We start from the raw sequence: 23,117 nt of genomic DNA, 5'->3' as shown, positions 1-23,117 counted from the left end.
GAACGCCTCCTGGGCTCCTGTAGCTCTTTGCAGTTAGTGGGCTGAGCCCAGTCCACCACCGCCTTGGTCTTGGCTGGATCCATTTGGAGCTGCCCCCTGGAGACCACAAAACCCAGGAACTGAACGGTACGCTGGCGGAACTCGCACTTCTCCGCCGTCACTGTAGCGTTGTGGTTAAGGTACATGACTGGGACACGCAAGGTCGGTGGTTCTAATCCCGGTGTAGCCACAATAAGATCCGCACAGCCTTGAGCAAGGCCCTTAACCCTGCATTGCTCCAGGGGAGGATTGTCTCCTGCTTAGTCTAATCAACTGTACGTCGCTCTGGATAAGAGCGTCTGCCAAATGCCGATAATGTAATAATGTAATGTAATGTCACTAACAGTTGATTCTCTAATAGGCACTGTGGAACTTATGGAACGTGATTGACATGTTCCTCGAGGGAAGGAGAACAGATCAGGACGTCGTCGAGAGAGACAAACAGGAATCGGGAGACGATATCCCGCAGAATGTGATTCACCATGGTTTGGAAGACAGCCGGAGCGTTGGTCAACCCAAAAGCCATGACCAGGCACTAGTAGTGACTTCCACTTGTCCCCTTATCTGATTCGACTTTATAAAATTCAAGTTTGGTGAAGACGTTGCTCTTATACAGGGTGGAAAATGCAGAGGAGATGAGTGGCAAGGGGTAGCAATTCTTTAGTGGTTTAAAAATTCATTTATTAACCTTTATTTATAGAGGGGAGAGAACCCATATACATGTACGGGGAGAAAATGCAAACGCAGAAAGGCCCTTGCCAGGACGCGGGTGCATGTGGGGTACTGATGTGGTCACATGTCTACAGTATCGGTGTCCTTGCAAAGCAGTTAGGATTCATAGCAGAGGAGGAACACATTTCAGAATATTGCTGAGAAATGCTTTATTCCAACAGCAGGTGTGTGTGTGTGTGTGCGTGTGTCGATGCTGGAGTTGTGGAAGAGTGTGTGTGACAGTGTTTTGGCCATCTTTCTTCCTCCCTGTCTCGGGAACCTCACTGCAAAGCTCTGAAAGGTGACAGGCCCAAGTTCTGCTGAGTCATCCGTCTCCCCAGTTCCCTCCAGCACAGAGTGCTGACTCAGGTATCTGTGCTTAAATTAATAGTCGATCCTCTGCAATCTGCTGGCGCTGAACTTCTCCACTTTCCCCCGTGGTGCTTGCCAGCATCAGAATTTCTGTCCTTGGAGGCTGACTGATGTGGGCTGAGGTGCCGCACTGTGATTTCACTACAGTGTACTGCAAATGAGCCACCCTGTGGAAAGGAACTGCCCAAGCTATGTTTCTAATAAGCTGATAGCTGGTTGACCAGTTCAGATCATCTCCCAGCTCGACAGGGTTTGACCAGCTCAAGCTATGTCTTGAAACAGCCGGTAGCTGGTTGACCAGCTACAAGCTCAGACAAGCCACCAGCATGAGCTGGTTGACCAGCTCATACCCATCTACACCAGCTTTATGACCAGCTTGGCCATGCTGGTTGACCAGGTCATACCCAGCTAGACCAGCTTTATGACCAGCTTGGCCATGCTGGTTGACCAGGTCATACCCAGCTAGACCAGCTTGACCAGCTTGGCCATGCTGGTTGACCAGGTCATACCCAGCTAGACCAGCTTCATGACCAGCTTGGCCATGCTGGTTGACCAGGTCATACCCAGCTAGACCAGCTTCATGACCAGCTTGACCATGCTGGTTGACCAGGTCATACCCAGCTAGACCAGCTTCATGACCAGCTTGACCATGCTGGTTGACCAGGTCATACCCAGCTAGACCAGCTTTATGACCAGCTTGGCCAGGCTGGTTGACCAGGTCATACCCAGCTAGACCAGCTTTATGACCAGCTTGGCCAGGCTGGTTGACCAGGTCATACCCAGCTAGACCAGCTTCATGACCAGCTTGACCAGTTCAATCTTGAAGCAGGGTGCAGCACCAGGGCCATCGCTAGAGGGGTGACAATTCTGGGGGCCCACAGATAGGGCTGAGGTGGGGGGTGGGGGGGCACAGCTAGAGAGGGCCCACATAAATACCAGTAGGATGTGACACCCAGAGCAATATTCTTCTCGGGGGCCCAGAATTACTATCTATGCCCCTGCACAGCACCACACCCAGGGTACTTCCTCTGTTCTGGCATAAGAAATAAGGCTCTGGGCTCGGCAAAATCAATCTGTCATACACGTACAAGGACATGCCCAGAAACGCGGGACCACTTCTGTTCATTCACAGCTACATGTGTGTGGTCCTGTTGCGTAATGCTGCCATTTGTATTCAGGAGAATCCCTGCTGTCTTAATCATAATGAATTTGCTCATAATATCCAGCGCTGCGAGGTAAATTGTGGTTAACCGTATATAGTAAATGGATGACAGTAACGCTGTGTGTCACCGTCATACAGCAAGTGCAACGCCAACCACCGCGCGCTTTTCACCAGGGAGGCCCATTGCCTCCGTCAAAACGTAGAGGTGTGATGTGTGATGCCCGTTTCCCCTGGCCACGACCCCCTGGGAAGCCCAGCAGGTGAGGGTGCGTAGTCAGGGGTGGAGGGGGTGTTGTGTGGGGGGGGTCTCACCTGTTGAGGTAAACCCGTTTCTCGGTGAACTGGCCCTGGCCGTGCGCGGGGTCGTCGTACGGCTCGTTCTGCACCACCTCCACGCCCTCGCCGCGGTCACTCTGCTCGTGGCTGTGCTTGCTGATCATGTACAGCTGGCCGATCCGGTACTGCAGGGCCAGAGAAACACACACACACACACACATTACATCTGCTGGAGAACTCACAAACGACTTCAGTTATTACTCTCCGTAATCTCTGCATTAACATGCATCCCCCCCGTACCCGCTGTTTTGATCTATGCCAAGCTTAATTCTTTGCCTGAACCCTTTTTAATGACCTTTTTCGATTTAATTTTCATATGTTTCCACGTTGAAATTTTGTACAAGCGGAATACCTTATAATTCCAGCTAGCCTGGTACAGCAAATAACACAACCATAGAGCTTAGTGGAAACAACCAGACGACACTGGAGGTGACCTTTAAAACACTAGTATTCTCGTCAGCAGTTGAACGAGTGCACGCTTTCCGAGACGGGAAAATAGACACAGCGATGTGCCTTACATGTGTTAGCCGATCTAACTCTGCCATTCTGCTGAGGGCCGTAGGGTCCCTCCACAGAACCCCCCTAATCCCGATGAAATGATCGCACCATTGAACCGCTCCACCAAAAAGGCCCTTCACAAGGACAGCCATTCTGTTTTGTGTGGTATCTGAAACAGCAGTAAGTGGTTGCCACTCATAGCCTTTCTCTGGCGATTCTTTGGCTGTGCTAAATTCTTTGTTGTGCTACTTGTGAAGAGCAGACATTGAGAGCAGGAGTGAATAGCCGATTCTTCAGAACTTGAACAGGCAGAAACATACAGTAGGCCAGTCTATGGCTCAGTGAGGGCTTATCACACAGTCCAGCTACAATCAGACCGGGATGAGATATGTAATTGTTTTGGATTCAAATACTTTTCTGTCCTCAGTTGATCTTGCCTGGTGCAATCGAGCCAACCAAGAGGGCCAGAAGGCAGGGTATTTCATAGGTTTCCAATACAGGTCAGTAACGCTTAGAGAAGTATTTGAAACACAATGACCTATTTGACCGAGGTCTGGTTGACACTCTGCTGAGTCGAACTGCTGGATTCTCCTGGCTGTCAGGTGATTCCCAATGTCCCTGGGCAGAATCAATATTTACTCCGATTCATGTAAGAAGGTAAAAAAAAAAGGATGGTTAATAGACCACTGAATTTGAGGTGAAAATGAACGCAGGAGATTTGCCAGACTGAATTTTTACAAATGTAATGTATGATTTTTACTGCCATTTGATTTGTGGATTCGTGTTTTTGATTTTGGAGACGGTGTCCTCAGACTCGTGCGTGTAAAATTGAACACAAGGCCGGTCTTGTCTTGTCATTCACACTCGGATGCCGTTAAGAAATTTTCCCGCTTAACTATTGAGCAAGACGTCCTCTGAAGGGACGTGGCCCATATTCCGGCCCACGGGTATCCCACAAAGCTGCGTACTTTGGCCCGTTTTTCTCCCTTGCATATTTGGAGGATGTTGCAAAAGAGGCACATCCATGTTTTAATGTATTTAATCAAACAGTGTTTCAATTATTCAGGTACCAGTTATGACTGCTTTTGATCAAAGCAAGCTGTGGGCCATGGATATTTTAATTTAAGAATAAGCCTGGAGAAGAAGGGGCTTTGGGGGAGAGAGAGTGAGAGAGAGATAGAGAAAGAGAGAGAGAGAGAGATAGAGAAAGAGAGAGAGAGAGAATTAACAGGACGGTTCAGCACACTCACACACCCGCGCACGCCCACCTTCCTGCCAAATAAAACAGCCCAGTGGCCAAGCGGCTCAGACACACCAGCCAGCCTCCGGTCTTCACTGCAGCTCTCCTGATCCCATCCTCTCTGCTCATTTACCCCACAGACCCTACGCTCCCATTTTACTCCCAGAGTACAAGTCTGAGAAGCAGCTTTCCACAGACCCTACACTCCCATTTCACTCCCAGAGTACGAGCCTGAGAAGCAGCTTTCCACAGACCCTAGTGCATGAGACTACCAGAGATGATTCATGACAGTTTTTGTCATAATATTATTAAATTATGAAATTATTATAACCTTTGTGGTCTGGCTCGCCCTAGCTGAAGAGCTGAAGGATGGCTTCTGAAGGATGCAGTGATGTTAGTAGCTAAAGCTAAAAAAAAAAAGTTTCATAAAAAAAAGAAAAAAAAAGGCTCAATCAGGCAGAAAAGTGGCGGGAGCCTGCAGTAGACCGAAGGGCTCCTCGTCTCAGTCGCAGGGACAAAGTGCATTTTGGATACACAAACTGCAGAAAACCAAACTGCAGCACTTTTTTCCCCCCAGCCGCCCGATATGACGAGTTCTTAACCTTCCCCCCTCGCAGAGAGAACAGGACTGCAAAGTGACACTGGGCCCTGCTGACGCCGGCCACCAACCCGACTGCCTCCCAACGCAGCCACGGTCAAAATCCCTCTCGGTGTGCTGCAGGCAGACATATGCTGCTCCAGGCCTTGTGAACGGTGACCTTTAAAAAACCAAACAACACACCCACACGTTCAGGAGAGAGACCGGCCGGCACTGCTCAAGCACACTCCCTCTGATGGTCCACGGCGGGCCTCCATTGTACTTGTGCTGATAACAGCCGTGTTCATTACGTGTATAATAATCCATGAAGAACACTTACGGTAAAATACTGCGCCTTCCTATTCAAACCTACAGCATGTGCTACTTTCCGCGGGTCCATCTAATTAATGAGATTCAGTTTCGTATTATGGTTCCTTTGAAAGCGAAAAAACTAAGAAAAAAGAAGAGAAAGGCATATCAAAACAAGCAGATGAAGTATGAAAAGCTGGGGGGGGGTTAAAGTGGCGGTAAATAATTCATGGTCTCTCCTCTCCCTTTCATACGGAGGACAGCTGTGAGGCGGGATGAGAGCCAGCGGGACGGAGGGCTCGGCGCAGGCAGAATTAAAATCACATGAGAGGCTGTGTCAATAGGACCCGCGGGCACATCGCACGCATCTGCTTTCTGTTCCCCCGTTTCGCTCCCTCTCCCCTTCTTTCTCGCTTTCTGTTTTCTGTAACGGAGCGGTGGAGCAGCAGGGAAGAGAGCGCCGGCTTCTCCCTCTGCCGGCAGTTTGTTACTGCCCGTGTAACGACACACACCGTTTTTCAATGAGAACCAGCCCCTCTACCAATCTCCACTGGTGCCGCGAGCTCGACTCCTCTCAGCTGGATTTCTCCAAAGGACCCCGCCGGGGGTTTCGCCTCAAGGAAAAACGTCCCAGTGAGAGAAAAGGAGGAAAAGAAAACCCAATTTAAGAGCGTATCCTGCGTTGAGCTCTTTTCTCTTGTTTTTTTTTCAGGCTGAAATATGCAACTGAGGACCGCACGGAGAGAAGAGAGCGGCCACAGAAACGCACGCCGCTGGATCGGAGCAGGGCATCGCCTGGGCTCAACGCTCCACTGTGATGTGTGCTCACACAAGCCATCAACATCCCTTCCCTTTTCTGAATATGAAAATAATATCCCTAAGAATACTGAAATTCCATTTGCCGGTCCTGCTCGAGAACTTGGCTTGAGGAATGTGTCCAAGCCGCCATGGCATCGACACACACACCAGCGCTGAGTCATACAGCAGATTGGCTTCAACGTTTGTTGAAAATTAGCTACATTTAGCATATTTAGCGCAGTTGCCATTTGCTCAGGCAATAAATGCAGATTGTAGGTTGTTTGTCTGCAGCTGAGAGAAACAGAAGGAGGAATCGAGACAAAGTGGGTTTAATTTTTTTGCATTCCCAGTAGATATGCTCACTTCCTTGGTAGTGGATAGTGCATTGCTCTGCCGTTCTAACCACCGTCTGTCTGTCCCCCGGTTGCATAAAATTTCTCTGCTGCTAATGGAAGCTCTAAAGTGGAGCGTCTGAGTGGTAAAGAGCATATAATCTCGGACGTTGTTCTGACTGTTTGTTTTTTTACTGCAGCTCTGAAATTCTGGTTCTGGTTTCTGTAAAGACGCTGTAAAAAACCCGCAGCCTCCGACCAGCGGCAATGTGGGATGAAAGCGCTGTTCCCTCCTGGGTTACCATGGCATTCCCAGAAGTGTCTGCGTTCCTTAGTTACGCGGCCCAGTGCAGTTTTACAGCGCCGAGAAGTCTAATTACTCCTCATCTCACACTGATGGGGGACAGAGACGCAAGAACACAGCGACAAAAGAAAGGATAATAATAGATCAGAGTTTGCGCACGCACACATGTGGACACACACAGACGCACACACACCCACACACACGCTATTCAAATTGCCTTAATAAACAACAACAGTTTTATGAAGAGAGCACAGCTGGACTGAGGCTGCCTGAAGAATGCTTGACTGCTGCTGTTGCGCTGATAGCCGGCAACTAGTAATTAGGGTTTATATTGCAGTTGCTGTGCAAATGGATTTGTTCTTTATAAAAGGGCTCTGTGTTGACTATTGCTACATGCTATCAGGGATATTTGATTGACCACTTTGCATTCGCCTTGTTTTCTGTCATTTGTTTTCAAATGCAATTTAAATCTCCTGATTATATACCGTGTCTGAGAGATATTCAAGGACCAATCATTTCCTGAGGAGAGCGAACAATCCAACTGAGGCTCCGCGGAAGAATGAAAGGAACAGGCTGCCGTCTGACTTTCTAAAGAGAAATGACACAACACTTTGAATGGTTTCTGGACCACTATGGTTTCAACCTTTGAAAAGAGGTTTCTCTTTGTGGTTTTGAAGGAAAATGAGGCAGTATTTACGCAGATTATTGAATGTTAAAGGGTAAAATTGGCCTGGATATAGGAAATACTGCAATTGAGAAGATCTAAAAACTGTCTGTATTACAGAATTTAGTGTCAAGACACCGGTTAGATCTTCCTTCCTTTCACACCGCGATGAAGGAATTTTGAGCTGATTGTGGGCCAGTGACCAGTCAGGAGGTAAATGGCTTTACACCATTTTCCACTCCGTCTAATTAGAAGCTGTGCCTGAGCATGTCATTGTTATTTTCAGCACTTTAAAACATGGCAATTAGGCTTCGGGCTCCCTGCCTCCTGTCAGAAAGACTAGCTATTTCCTCTCTCCAGGTAGTCTGAAGGCAGAATGTGTGCCTGTCTGTAAGGCAACTGACACACTGTCACAACAGACCACTGAGAAAGAGTCAGAACAGACCACTAACACACAGACAGAACAGACCACTGACACACAGACAGAAGAGACCACTGACACACAGACAGAACAGACCATTGAGACACATTCAGAACAGACCACTGACACACAGTCAGAACAGACCACTGACACACAGTCAGAACAGACCTCTGACACACAGTCAGAACAGACCACTAACACACAGACAGAACAGACCACTGACACACAGTCAGAACAGACCACTAACACACAGACAGAACACTACTGACACACAGTCAGAACAGACCACTAACACACAGACAGAACACTACTGACACACAGTCAGAACAGACCACTGAGACACAGTCAGAACAGACCACTGACACACAGTCAGAACAGACCACTGACACACTGCTCAGCTTCACTGTGCCATACTGTATGCAGAATGCTGCAGCCAGGCTGCCTGGCTCGTATTGACCGAAAGAAGCTCTGCAGATGGCTGACATGCTCCTTCCAAACCCTATTGATTCTCAGCGGCGAGAGCAATGGCTAATTCTGCTGTATTTGCACTTGTCTATTCGCCCTGTTCCCCTCAGGCTTCGGTGGGCTAAACGGGCAGACAGCCGCCCTAAAGATAGCAGCGTAGGAAGTCCCAAAGCCGCACAGGGCCCAGAATAACATATTTTTCCAGTTGCTGCGAACTTGTAACGAACCGGCGCGTCCATCAAATCCCGGCTAGGTGACAAGTGCTAACAGGCCGCTCTCTGCAGCCGACTGCAACGCACACTTTTGTACAGCACCGCGGCGTCGAGAAATTGCATGTGATTGTCATGTGTCATCAATCACTGGTGATGTACGGTCGCGTTCAGCGAGAATTGCCCGGTCTATTACTTCTGTAAAAAAAAAAGAAAAAGAAGAAAGAAATAAAAATAGTTTTGTCACCCTCGCAATTTAATGCAAAGAAATCAAACCGCAAGCCGCGTTTGAGTAATGCCCCCAGTGATTTCAAGAGAGGAGGCACTGAAAATACACCCGCAATAGGCGGTATTAAATCATGAAATTGCTTGTGTTAGTGTGACAAAGCCCCTGTGCGGAGGTGTACTATGAGGCCAAATGTAATTAGAACAGCGGCGTGAGGGATGTATCGTGACAGGTCCTGGGTCTGAGAAATGCAGCCGGGTCATAAATACAATGGGAACAAACTGTTTATTTCCCATCCACCACTGGACCTGCCTGCGGAAACTGGGCTCTGATTGGGCCATTTGCAGGGGCATTACAGGAAAAAGCAAATGGACAGTGGTGAATTTTATTTTTATTTCTTTTACTGTCGAGCGATGATTAGATCAGCTCCCCGGCTGAAGAAACAGAGGGATGTCAAGCGCAGCAGGCTGGCTGTTCAATTTCTGCGCCCCGGCAGCACTCCCCAGCATGATTTATACAGCAGCCTCCTGCCTGAGAGAGCTATCCACAGCACCCACTGCCTCTGTGAACAGCACACACATACCAATCTGCACACACTCGCTCACACACGCACACATGTACGCACGCACACTCACGCAAACGTGCGTACACTCACACACGCACACACAAACCGAATGCAAACATATACACGCAAGCGTGCACGCACCCACGCACACACATGCACATACAAACACACACCCACACACAAAAATGTCTATGTACTTCTTGAACATGTGTGTAATTGTGTCTTATTGGGCATGTGTGTAATCGTGCCTTATTGGGCCTAAGTGGTTTTGTGGCACTGCGTCGTGTGACTGTGTTGTCCTCACATTGTAGCGCGGTGGTGTGTGTTGGTGGTTGGGCGGGGTGCAGGAGAGCAGAGCACACTGCGGAGAACAGAGAGGAGGGAGGGACACTTGGGGTCAGATGCTGATCAGGGAGTGTGCCCTTCCATTACAGATGCTGCGGCGTGTTGGCTCCCAGCTAGCTGATCCCACAGAACTAGAGCAGATTACACATCACACTGATACACTCACTCCATCCATCAGCGACCTCCCTGCCTCCAGCTGCGTCACAGAGTGCTGCTTCAGCTAAAAGCACTACACACTGCAGGTCTATCGGCTGTTTATATCTGTGTGTGTGTGTGTGTGTGTGTGTGCTGCAGTGTGTGTGTGAATGGATGCTGCAGTGTGTGTGTGTGGGTGTGTGTGTGTGTGTGTGTGTGTCTGTGTGTGTGTGTGTGTGTGTCTGTGTGTGTGTGTGTGTGTGTCTGTGTGTGTGTGTCTGTGTGTGTGTGTGTGTGTGTGTGTGTGTGTGAATGGATGCTGCAGTGTGTGTGTGTGTGTGTGTGTGTGTGTGTGAATGGATGCTGCAGTGTGTGTGTGTGGGTGTGTGTGTGTGTGTGTGTGTGAATGGATGCTGCAGTGTGTGTGTGGGTGTGTGTGTGTGTGTGTGAATGGATGCTGCAGTGTGTGTGTGTTATGAGTGTGATTGTGTGTGTGTGTGAACATATGCTACAGTGTGTATGTGTGTGTGTATGCTGCAGTGTGTATGTGTGTGTGTGTGTGCGTGTGTGTGTGCTGCAATGTGTATGTGTGTGTGTGTGTGCTGCAGTGTGTGTGTGTGTGCGTGTGCTGCAATGTGTATGTGTGTGTGTGTGCTGCAGTGTGTGTGTGTGTGTGTGTGTGTGCTGCAGTGTGTATGTGTGTGTGTGTATGCTGCAGTGTGTATATGTGTGTGTGTGTGTGTGCTGCAGTGTGTGTGTGTGTGTGTGTGTGTGTGTGTGTGTGCTGCAGTCTGTATATGTGTGTGTGTGTCTGTGTATGCGTGTGTGTGTGTGTGTGTACATATGTGTGTGTGCGTGTGCATGTGCATGTGTGTGTGTGTGTGTGTATATATGTGTGTGTGCGTGTGCATGTGCGTGTATGTGTGTGTGTGTGCGTGTGCATGTGCGCGTGTGTGTGTGTGTGTGCATGTGTGTGTGTGTGCATGTGCGTGCGTGTGTGTGTGTGTGTGTGCGTGCGTGCGTGCGTGCGTGCGTGTGTGTGTGTGTGTGTGCGCAGCCCAAATGGAAAGGCTGGCAGCACGGCAGCATTCTTCACTGAACTGCTGCATTGAAAAGGCGGGACACGGAGCACTCAGATCGGGTGAAGTGGTCAGTGTGAAGGGGGAGTAGTCAGAGCATCTGTTCCTCAGGAAAAACACTCACACAGCATACCTGCACCAGGCTCAGGGAGTATTATAAGGCTTAAATAAAAAAAAGTCAAATGCGTGTCTGGTGTCCTTGGAGTGGTTCAAAACAGGCAGGCTGAGCCCTGTTCTCACTGCTCCGCAGTTATTAACCTTTCAATACTGCCGCTGACAGTACACAGTGTGTGCTAATCGTTCAGCGCTGAATGGAAACGTCCTGATTTCATACACTAATAATCACAGCAGAAAGAGTACAAGTGAAGGTCTTGTCGCTGCCAACTCCCCGTTTTCACAAGCTCGGACAAAGCAGAGCGTTTGGTTTTTATGTGCACATCTTTCCCTTCAGAACACACGGCGGGAAATTAGAAACACCTTTCGGTAGCAGGCTGTCCAGTCAAACACATGCAGATTATATCACTACACGTAATACCAGAGGCGGAAAAGTCCTGCCCTTTCTTCCACCCCTGGTTCCAGTAATTAGTTCTACCTCCTGGCTGAGGAATTGTGCCAATTAGCAAATACAGGCGATGGAACAACACTTTTACTTTCTGAACCTGGATTTTCACTTCTGCTTACTGCCGCGTACAGATGACACAATATGTGAATCATATTTGACTTATGGTAAAAATGCATTTCCCGAAAGCATTCTTGCACCAGCCCCTTAAAAAACCCTTTTCTTTTACTTGTATGCATAAATCCGAATTAATCTGAAGAATGCACACCGACTGAATGCGGGTTTTGTATGGTGTGTGTTGGTTTAGGGTCGGCTCAGTGTGGATTTGAGGCAAGTTAATAGTTTGAGTGTAGATCTGAGGTAGTTTGAGCATGGCTCTGAGAGAGATTGAATGAGGATCTAAGGCTTGAGTATTGATCTGACGTAGGTTGAGTATTGATCAGAGGTAGTTAGAGTATGGATCTGGAGTAGTTTGAGTGTGAATTGGAGGTATTGTGAGTGTGGATATGATGTAGTTTGAAAGTTAATCTGAGGTAGTTTGAGTGTGGATATGATGTAGTTTGAGTATGGAGTGTGAGTGCGGATTTGAGGTTGATTCAATATGGTCTTTGGACTTGTTCTGCACAGAAGCTTTCAGTCCTTTTTTGGACAAACCGTGGCCCTGTGCCACAGAACAAAAGTTAATAAGCATGTGAAGGACTACAGATAACGGGGAATAAAAAGGTCCTAACCATGGCAACGTCCCAGCGAGAGAGAGTCAAGACAGCGAATTGATATCGCAGCAGAGACACCAGGGGACACTTCTTCTCTGAGTGTTACGGGCGTGAGGAATGGAAAAACCCCACTTCGCATCGCCTTCGTCGCCACACGAAACATGGGCCCTCAGGCGCGTTCACTCACCAAACGAAAAGCCGGGGGTGTCATCCGCGAGTCACGCCATCTGTCCGGGGAGGCCTCGTCCGCGCGTCCCTCCCCGCTCAAACCCCGGCCGACGGCGTGACCGAGTCATGCCGCGCGAGACGGGGGAACCGTTCGGCCCGGCCGGTCACGTGACGGACGGGGTCAGGCCGGGTTGACCTGAGGCCAGGTGCTCGGTGTTTTTACGAAACACGACGCGTCCCGCGATAAGAGCCGAACGCCTCTCGGCGAGGGCCGCGGCGCTGCTGCTGCTGCAATCCCTTTACTCGGCTGTTTTTTCAGGTGACTGGAAAGATTCATGTTGACAGAATACAAACTCGGCTATTAAAAGCTCATTTTTTATTTCAGATCTGTCGGCTTTGCAAACAGGCCTCTGACGAGAGCCAGCTGAGTTATTCTGTCTCGTGACTGAATCAGGTCCCTTATCTACCCCTCCCTGCTCTATCCTGCCCCTTACCAAGTTAATTAATGCATTCACTGCGAGTCAAACAATCAAATCATTTTTCCTAACAAGATATTTTCTGATATATATATATATATATATATATATATATATATATATATATATATATCAGTATAGCTCTGTTCTGATCGGCACACTACATGCACTACCAGTTCATTTTTTGTGCAGACCGCAGAGTGTACACAGAAATGACAAATATTTAACCTTAACGATGCAGTCTGAGTCACATCACTCCAGGATGACCTCTGATGGATGCCCTCCCTGCCCTCCCTGTTCTGAGCCAGTCTTTACCCTCCTCTCCTTCTCTGCCTTTCCTGGAAACTGATTTTTAAATAACGTTTCATAAATAATTTCAACCTGTGCCAGGGAATCCTACCAGACTCGTGTACGACGAGTGTATTTTAAGCATGCTGCAGAAGGAACAAAGACGTGGTCTGGGGGCAGGTGGATTTTGGCAATCCCAGGGCAAATGGCTGAATGACAGGAACTGCATTAAGGCAGCTTATCGACGTTGTCTCTCCATCAACCCCCCCCCCTCCCTCGGGGCCCTGTTAGCACCTCAGGAAAAGGGTATTTTTAGCACATGTCTTTTTAACTAGCTGAATGATTGAGAGACTGTAGACCTGTATCATTCAACCATTTAACAACACGTCATCACAACACGCTTTATGTCCACACATCTGGTTGACTGCTATTAGTCCAGTAGACATGGTGGTGACACACACCGATGCAGGAAAGGGGCTGGTCGTTTGGCCCTCAGATTCACAACGTGAAGAATAACAGAAGCCCGTGCACATAACTCTGGGTCGTATACTTGAAGAGCCGGAGAAACATTTCTTCTTTCTAGGTTGACTAAGTGCCTGGATGTGAATGGAGGAATGAGCAGAGCTGGCGGCTCTGATAAGACCCGCATTACCCCTGCAGAGAGAGAGAGAGAGAGAGAGAGAGAGAGAGAGAGAGAGAGAGAGGAACTGGGAGGGCTGTCACCCTCAGAGCTGAGATGAGTCTGTGGTTGTTTGTTCAAAAAAATAAAAAAAATAAATGGCCCTTGTCCTTCTCTTTGTTGTACAGGTAGCAGTTGAAATTGTACTTCCCTCTAGGGTCTTTCAGCGAACTTATCCCTGGTTATGGGTATGCACTTTGTTGTACGTCGCTCTGGATAAGAGCGTCTGCCAAATGCCAATAATGTAATGTAATGTAATGGTTGACTTTGACAGGCCTGGGGAGAGCTCTGTTCCCCTATCTGCCTTCCTGTGGACCAGTGCTTAGCCCTGCCCACATATCTCACTCTGACAACACCTCATTGGACACACTGTGTGTGAATGACAGCGCGCAGAATGGGTACCTGTTTTATCAGTCAACCCACTGTATTTCAGACCTACACTCATTATTTGGCTGTCTCTGGGCTTCATACAGAATATCTTGTCATTTCTATTTTCCTGTGTTGATCCTCAAACTGAGCACTCATTACTTGCTCAAGGCCATGTCTGTACCTGAAGACCTGGTGTGTTTTTAGAACCACATTCGTCAGCCACACACTTGCAGGGAAGTCTCCCTCTATCATCGGTGTAAAGTTTGTGTGAAAGCTCCTAGACAAAGCACCATTTTGCCTGATAACTACAGAGGGGTTCTTCTCCCTACTGAAAAAAACAGCTCCCAATTCAGACCAGCTCCCAGCTTGACATGGTTTGACTAGCTCAAGCTATGTTTTGGAACAGATCGTCACTGGTTGACCAGCTCCCAGCTCCCAGCTCAATTTTCAAGCTGTCAAGCTGGTCATAGCTGGATATCACAATGCTATGGAAGCACAGGGTTCCCTTTGGACCCATTTTATTTACAGAGTGTACGGTCAGTACGGAGAAGAGAGCATCTGTGAGGCTGGTTGGATTGCATTACATTATATTAATGGCATTATCCAGAGCGACGTACAGTTGATTAGACTAAGCAAGAGACAATCCTCCCCTGGAGTAATGCAGGGATAAGAGCCAATCAGGCCGGCGCGTGAGAACAGCCGCGCCACGCGCTGCTGGGAGTGTCTTTACGCCCGTATCCCGGCACGGCTCAGACCGTAAGGTCTCCGGGGCGCAGCTGGGGAGCCAGCCGGCGAGCAGAAGTCAGGGCCGTTACATAAAGAGCACATGCGGAGAACATCGCTTTTTACTCCCCTCCGGGCTGCAGCCCTGTCATTAGTATAACCCCCGCCGAACAAGGGCCATTACACACGCATTCATTTCAATTTCCTTTTTCTGACTGAGAAATCAGCACTCTAGAGCTCTCTCTCTCTCTCTCTCTCGAGCCGTAATGGTGCCTGTCGCTTCATTAGCTCAGATGGGAAACACAGTGGTCACTCACTCCAGCGAGAGGAAGGGGGGGGGGGGGGTTATTTTCCGACAATGAAGACTCAGAGACTCGCTCTGGGACTCTCTCTCTCTCTCCCCCCCCCCGCAATGCTCTCTATAACCGCTCAACAGACATGCTATTTCTCAAGGCCTATCTACCCAACCATGCACTTGTGGAAGAACTAATTCTGCTCCACCTACAAAGATCTCGTCTTCCTTCTGATGCTGCACAGGCCACAGCGTCTGACCGCTGAAAGGATCCTGAGCGCAGTTTTTATCTTGCACCGCGTGTACTCTAGCGCGCTCGAGACCTTCCACCCTACAGCTGGCGAAGACCACAAAGCCTGCGCCAGTACACAAGCTGTGACTGAGCGCGGAGCTCTGCGTTTGACAGAGAATATTCATAACAATGCGCAATGGAAAAATACAAAGCACAACTTTTCAGTAGGCTCCAGAAGAACAAATTCCAGACGGTTGTGTTTTAATAACACAGGGAGAGCGATGGTCGTGGAGAGAGCTGCAAGAGTAAAATGGTGTCTCTTCCTGTCGTGTGCAGCAATATGAAAAAGACTCAAAGGAGGGCAAAATAATTTGAAAGTAAATTCTCCTGTTATTTGAATCGTGCCCGTGGCATTAGAAAGGGTTACAGGCACTTTCTCTAAGCTCTTCCTCCTCTTGTTCCATGTTTACCAAGAGGCGTTAAGGAGAGCTTTTATCTAAGGAAGACAGGAGACAAATAAAAGGTAAATAAAGAGGCTTCTCTTTTCCACTCCACTGGGCACGGAGAATAAACCCAGCACTGATCGTTCGCTCAAACACAGTTTCGCCTTGCGCTGCGGAGGGCATTAGTATTCATGAGACTCACATCTTCATGCCAACAAAAATCAACAACAATCTTGGAACGGATGACAGCTTCGTCATTGAATGAGCTAAACCGCTTTATCTGAGTGTGTAATCCGGGCAGTAACTGACAAGTTGTATACACAGTGCGTTTTACCCCCATTTCACTACATGAAATAGACATTGAAAAGTTGTCAGGCATGGCTCCATTATGACTAAAAATAACCATTGTCTGCCATTGTAGATTTCTAATGAACATTTTGTGCTCTTACTGCCAAAATACCACATACCCTGTATGTGTGTGTTTGTGTGTGTGTGTGTGTGTGTGAGTGTGTGTGTGTGTGTGTGTGTGTGTGTGTGAGAGTGTGTGTGTGTTTGTGGGTGTGTGTATGTGTGTGTGTGTGTGTGTGAGAGTGTGTGTGTGTTTGTGGGTGTGTGTATGTGTGTGTGTGAGTGTGTGTGTGTGAGTGTGTGTGTAAGAGAATGTGTGTGAGTGTGTGTGTGTGAGAGAATGTGTGTGTGAGTGTGTGTCTGTGTGAGTGTGGGTGTGGTGCGTGTGTGCATAAAAACACATACACCCCTCTGAAATATAGAAGACACAGAAATGTCAAAGAACACAAAGTTTGCCAATGTCTGAATTTCTTCTTGTTCCTTTGATACCACCCACACGAAACCTGTTTGGTTGGGAAGACGGCTCAGATAACTTTTCTCTTTGTACGCTACTTTCTTCCAAACGTGTGGGCCTATATTTCATCTGTGTTTCTTTGTTTTGCAAGAGAAGCAGCGGGCCATATGTCTTAATAGAAGAACTAGAGCTCCATTGACTTCTGCTTTTACAGAGCGACCTTTCTGACAGCTAACATGGGCTCACATTTTAACACAGGAAATGCTGAAAATTATGCACAGACTAGCACACAACCCTGACAGACAGGCCGACTCAATTCTCCGCAGCAGTGCACACCCTGGCCCCAGCACTCGATATATAAACCTTTGAAATGACCTTTCGGAAAAGCCACTGCATAGGCAATTACCCAAGACAGGCATCACTCAAACACAGAGCAGAGGAAGTGGTGGCATGACTGACAGAAAATCAGCCTGCTTATGGAAAAACTGTCCTCTCATGCTGCACACAGTGCGTTGTGTTCTGTCTCACATGGAAACTGCTTACACAGACCCACGTATTGCACGGGGTCTGTGTAAGCAAATCAAGCTTGCTGATGTATTCCTTGTAAAATTCCTACAGTGAAATTATAGACAGATAGATTATACATTACACATTTCCTTCAGATCGAACCTTGCTGCTATACAGTAGATATACATAAATTGATAGAATGATGATGCTAAACCAATGGGTGTCACTGGAGGGCCTGTGAGTTTTTTGATGCGTTCGGCGACAAATTTAAGACTTTCATTGACTAAAAGAGTCCACACACCTCGTTCTCAAAGCCCTAATTGGCTGCTTAAGTGAAAGGAGACCACGAATACCAGCAGACACTTCAAGCCTGCCAGGACACCCCTGGTTTAAGCAATCATGAAACTGCCGTTTCTAAACCGAAGTTTAGTCTGCAGTGAGTCATCTCCGGCGTGCGAACGCGGAGCGCGTTTGAGGCGCGGCGGTCGGCTGCAGCCGTGAGCTCGGGCGGCGTGTGCAGCAGGGAGCTCACGCTTCGCGGCCGCCGCCGAGAATAGCGCGTGCGTCACGCCGGTCTCGGGCCGAGCTCGGAGACGCTGCGGTCACTCCGCGAGGCCGGGCTACGCTCGCTCCGCGCACGGTTCCCACAGAGGACGAACCGTGAGAAGAGAACAAGTCAGCTGCGAGCGGACCGGCGGTACCAAAAAAAAAAAAAACCTCCCGAAAAACTCTGAGTTTTGAGCCAGCGCAGGGTGTATGCATGTTTGCAGACGCTCCCCAGAGACGTTTCTGCGCCGGTGATGTCACACTGTCGCTGCAAGACGGGATGTGAGGGAAGGAGAGGTCAGAGGTCAGCAGCTGTGAGTCAGCAGGAATGAGGAGCCGCAGAGAGCTGCGAGAGGCCCCTGTGTGAAAGGGCCCTGAGCAGACCTTGCCGGAGGCTCCCACAGGGCCCCCGGCCCCCTGTGACGTGTATTAGACACACACATTACTGTGCTATCTCCGGCCAAAACCTCACGCCGTACACTAAACCACTGCACCGCAGCACCGGAGACGGGCACTGCCCCTGTGTGCCCCCTGCCCTGACCCTGTGTGACCCCTGACCCCCTGACCTACCCTGCCTCAGCCCCGCTGCATCCTGTAAACGGGGGCAGCCACACAGCGCAGCTCAATATATCCGGCTCCACACCCCCGTACCTCCGTAAAACCCGTGACGCCATCGGAGGTCTCAACCCCCAGGCTCTCCCGCTAACCCGCCGCACGCACGGCGGAGACGGGCGGGGCCTGGGCCACTGCTGACGGAGCCTCCCGCCAGAGATGACCCTGGCCTGGGAGAAACTCACCCAGCCGCCCAAACAACCCCCTCCCTCCCCCCCCCCCCCCTCCTGTCTGTTTCCATGGAAAGCACAGACAGGGACGGGGGGAAGGTCTCCCTCACGGGGCGCACACACACACAAGGACGCGATTCACGCAGGACCGAGCACCATCACCGCCGTCTATTTCCGTCCCTCCGCCCTTTCATCCCCCTCTCCACTTTCCCCTCCTTTTCCTTTCTTCTTCCCCGCTCGCCGAACTGCGAACAGCGGTTCCACAAACCTTTGTGCTCTTTAATGAAAACAAAGAAACAAGAGTCAGACGATGCAAGGAAGCACAACGTTGTTTACCTCCTCTGTGCACTGAGCGCAAAACCCGTGCAACATCACATTCTAAAAATGGAAAATCCTATTACGTAAGACACTGAATTACATGCTGAATGTTCTCCGTTGGAACCAGCTCAAGCAATCTCAGGCATTACTGTAAATGTTTGTAACATATTCCAGTCCAGTCCAGAATAAGCCACTTCACAGAGATAAGCACCTGCCTCAACCCATAAATTAAGTTGTAATCTTCTGAACTGGGTTCCATGGCATTATCGGGAAGCAATGTTTAAAGACGGCGGTTAACCCCCCCAAACCCAGCACTGGAGAAGACCCAAGGTTACAGAGACTGCACCGTACAGGGTCCCCCAGGGAGAACGCCAGGGGTGTCACTACCCCCTCACTGCGATTTTGCTTTATTACGATTGCAAAATTAGGAACTGCTTCAAATCACTGATGTATTCCCTATAATGTGAGGTTCATGAATGATACGCCCCTCTCCCATCACCAATAATAATGAATCGACAGTTTTTAATTTACTCACACAGTGAAAGAAAGACTACAGTCCTGTGGAGATGTTACTTAGCCCACTAATGATGTGATTAATCTCTGAGAATGCCACATGGTATTTGTGCAGAGACCCTGCATCCCAGGAATATGCAGCTGCACACAGACAAAATCATTCAGAAAGAATGATGAATGAATGTGAATGAGGTCTCAATGAATGAGGCAATACGAATAAAACTGCTATTCCCAGTCAAACTGAATAGCTATTAGTAAGGTGTGTGCATGTGTGTGTGTGTGTGAGTGATTGTGTGTGTGTGCATGTGCATGCGTGATTGTGTGCATGTGTGCGTGAGTGTGTGCATGTGTGTGTGTGTGTGTGCGTGAGTGTGTGTGTGTGTGTGCGTGTGTGTGCATGTGTGTGAGTGATTGTGTGTGAGTGATTGTGTGTGTGTGTGAGTCTGTGCGTGTGCGTGAGTGTGTGTGTGTGTGTGCGTGAGTGTGTGTGTGTGTGTGTGTTTGTGTGTGCGTGAGTGTGCATGTGCATGGGTGATTGTGTGTATGTGTGAGTGTGTGTGTGTGCGTGAGTGTGTGTGTGTGTGCGTGAGTGTGTGCATGGGAGTGTGTGTGTGTGTGTGCGCGTGTGTGATTGTGTGTTCACTGACGCCTTTTGTGCCTATATACGGAAGCATATGTGGTTAAGTGCCGTTGCAGGTATGCGCGTGTATGTGTATGCTTATATTCGAGTAGGGGTGTTGGCACGAGAGTGCGTGTATGTGCGTGTGTGCACGTGTTTGCTCGTCTGTGTGCAGACCAGAGTTCCCGGTGTAAGAGCGCGTTTCTCAGGCAGCAGTGTGCACTGAAAGCATTAGCGCTGAAAGGACATGGCTGTGGATGCGCAGGTGTGGGCTGATGCTCGCGGAGAGGCCGGGGAACAGAGACACAGGAGGGGAGAAAGGTCAGTGCTGGCAGAGCTGCTTTGATGGGGGTCTCCAGGGGTGGGCAGGAGGGGGCCCCCGGGGGAGGGGCAGCTCTGAGAAGCTCAGGGGGTCAGAATGCAGGGTATTTTTATCCCTGGAGGCCGGCCCAGTGAGGGCCGCTCTGTCACGAGATGGCAGGAACGGTCACAAGACCTTCCAGATGCGAGTGGCCCTGTTTTCCATTGCCCCGCTGTGCACAGACACTACTCAGAGGTCGTGATCCCGCCACCGATCTTCCTGTCTCTCCACTATCCGGACATTTACCCGGCTGTGTGCCCACAGTCGCCATGCCAACCCCCCTCCCCCACCCCTGCCCCCCCATGACCAGTGCCCACAGTCGCCATGCCAACCCCCCTCCCCCACCCCTGCCCCCCCCATGACCAGTGCCCACAGTAGCCATGCCAACCCCCCTCCCCCACCCCTGCCCCCCCATGACCAGTGCCCACAGTAGCCATGCCAACCCCCCCCCCTTCCCCACCATGACCAGTGCACACAGTAGCCATGCCAACCCCCCCCCTCCCCCACCATGAGTCCAGTGCCATGTCAACCCCCCTCCCCCACCCATGCCCCCGCATGACCACTGCACACAGTAGCCATGTCAACCCCCCTCCCCCACCCCCACCCCCGCCCCTGTGCCATGTCAACCCCCCCCCCCCCATGGCCAGAGCCCACAGTAGCCATGCCAACCACCCCCTCCCCCACCATGAGTCCAGTGCCATGTCAACCCCCCTCCCCCACCCATGCCCCTGTGCCATGTCAACCCACCCCCATGACCAGTGCCCACAGTAGCCATGCCAACCCCCCCCCTTCCCCACCATGACCACTGAACACAGTAGCCATGTCAACCCCCCTCCCCCACCCCCGCCCCTGTGCCATGTCAACCCCCCCCCCATGGCCAGAGCCCACAGTCGCCATGTCAACCCCCCTCCCCCCCATGAGCAGTGTGGCCCTGCCAATGCTGTGCCTGTTTCCCGGGTGCAGGGCGACTGACAGAATGGGGAAATGTCATTACACAGTCTGTCGGAGAGGCTTATCGACACGTTTGCTTTCAGCTGCCAGTGCCATTACAACGCATGGGCTCACAGCCCCGACGCGGAGGCCCGCGCGCTCGGCCTGACTGCGCCTGAACACAAAGCCGGGCGTTTGTCCCGCCGATCCAGGGTGGCGGCCGAGGAAGAAAGCGGGGATTGTGGAATGTCAGCGCGCCGTATTTAAGCGTAAACTCACTCTAGTTTTGGAGGAGGAGGAGGACTTAGCGACGTGTGTTAAATCCACTCGGATTGGGACACACCCAGGGATGAATGGACGTGGATGAGGAGTTGGTGCCTGAGAGACAGTGTGTGTGTGTGTGTGTGTGTGTGTGTGTGTGTGTGTTTGAGATAGAAAGCGTAGTATGCAATAGAGAGGCTGTGTGCATGTGCATGTCTGTGTGTGAGAGTATGAGATAAGAGGGTGTGTGTGAGAGTGTATGAGAGAGAATGTGTGTATGAATGTGTGTGTGTGTGTGTGTGTGTGTGAGAGACAGAGTATGTATGAGAGAGTGTGTGTATGTGTGCACTTTTGTATATGAGAGTGTGTGTATGTATAAGAGAGAGGTGTGCGTGTGTGGGTGTGTGTGAGACAGAGTATGTATGAGAGAGAGTGTGTGAATGTGTGCACTTTTGTATATGAGAGTGTGAGTATGTATAAGAGAGAGGTGTGTGTGTGTGTGTGTGCGTGTGTGTGTGTGTGTGAGACAGAGTATGCATGAGAGAGAGTGTGTGTATGTGTGCACTTTTGGATATGAGAGTGTGTGTATGTATAAGAGAGAGGTGTGTGTGTGTGTGTGTGTGTGTGTGAGACAGAGTATGTAGGAGAGAGTGTGTGTATGTGTGCACTTTTGTATATGAGAGTGTGTGTATGTATAAGAGAGAGGTGTGCGTGTGTGTGTGTGTGAGACAGAGTATGTATGAGAGAGAGTGTGTGTATGTGTGCACTTTTGTCTATGAGAGTGTGTGTGTGTGTGTGTGTGTGAGAGTGAGAGTGTGTGTTGGTGCGCTGAAAGCGGTTCTCATTCATTATAACTGAGAGCAGTGAGAGCCCCCCCCCTCCCCCCAGGCCTCAACACTGCAGAGCCAGGCTCTTACGCAACACAGTCAGCTGACCCCGCACACGGCTCCAGCAGCCATTAGCCGTTAGCCCCGTGCCCACGCCGGCCCGGCCAGGGAAGCGCAGCCAGAACTGCCCGCACGAAATGTCCTCGCCAGAAATGAGCTTCAGCCCAGGGCAGCAGTGACAAAACCCTGGATTCTGCTCATTTCATTACCTTCATTACGCCGAAATAAACTCAAGGCCATTAAAGCATTAAACCACGCAAACCTTTGCTCATTTCCGGAACAGTGTTTCGAAAGTTTACATCTTGTGCTACCGGCAGAACACTTTTAAAAATCGGTACATGCTCTGCCTTCCGAAACGCTCATTAATCCAGCAGCCATTCTCTACTCTAAACTTTAATTGGCGAAGCCAGTGCATCTGATTGCTCAGGGAAAATATATTAAAAGTCTATCAAAAGGCCAGAACTAAAGGGGGGGGGGGGGTGATGTAATAAATATTCCTTCATTCAATAAGCTGGAATGAATATGATCTGCCCTCAGTAGTGCGCTGCCAGAGTTTTGAAAGGCTTGAGAGCGTGCTGCCAGCACAAAAAGTTTGTGTTACTTGACGATAAAATCAAATATTTGCATATCTGAAATAGTAGAAATGAGATCAGTTTCAAGTGCACCATGTATCATTTTATTTGGGTATTTTGAAATGGATTTATTGGACTCTCCACAATAATGAAGTCTGATTTTTTTTTTTTCAAATCCTAGAACCTCATTTTCCAAGACTAAATTACTCTGTCAATGTCTAATTTACAATTTAACATCTATTCCACAGATTTTGTCCGCGTCACGTTCGGTTAACTTCTTAAAACACAGA

The 23,117-nt window shown here is 49.6% G+C and overlaps 1 protein-coding gene across 1 annotated transcript in view; it reads right to left on the bottom strand.

Annotated features, from left to right (window-relative positions):
• The window catches only part of LOC133122901 (cytoplasmic phosphatidylinositol transfer protein 1-like), an 85,715-nt gene that overhangs the window by 30,120 nt on the left and 32,478 nt on the right, over positions 1 to 23,117 (bottom strand). The window contains exon 2 of the mRNA XM_061233173.1: positions 2,597 to 2,745. Coding sequence (XP_061089157.1) covers positions 2,597 to 2,745 — 149 coding nt within the window. The remainder of the gene's footprint in view (positions 1 to 2,596; positions 2,746 to 23,117) is intronic.

The sequence above is a fragment of the Conger conger genome, chromosome 2 (assembly GCF_963514075.1).
Source record: "Conger conger chromosome 2, fConCon1.1, whole genome shotgun sequence".
NCBI lineage: Eukaryota > Metazoa > Chordata > Actinopteri > Anguilliformes > Congridae > Conger > Conger conger.
Note: the sequence above shows the minus strand (reverse complement) of the source record. Positions and strands in the feature narration are given on the sequence as shown.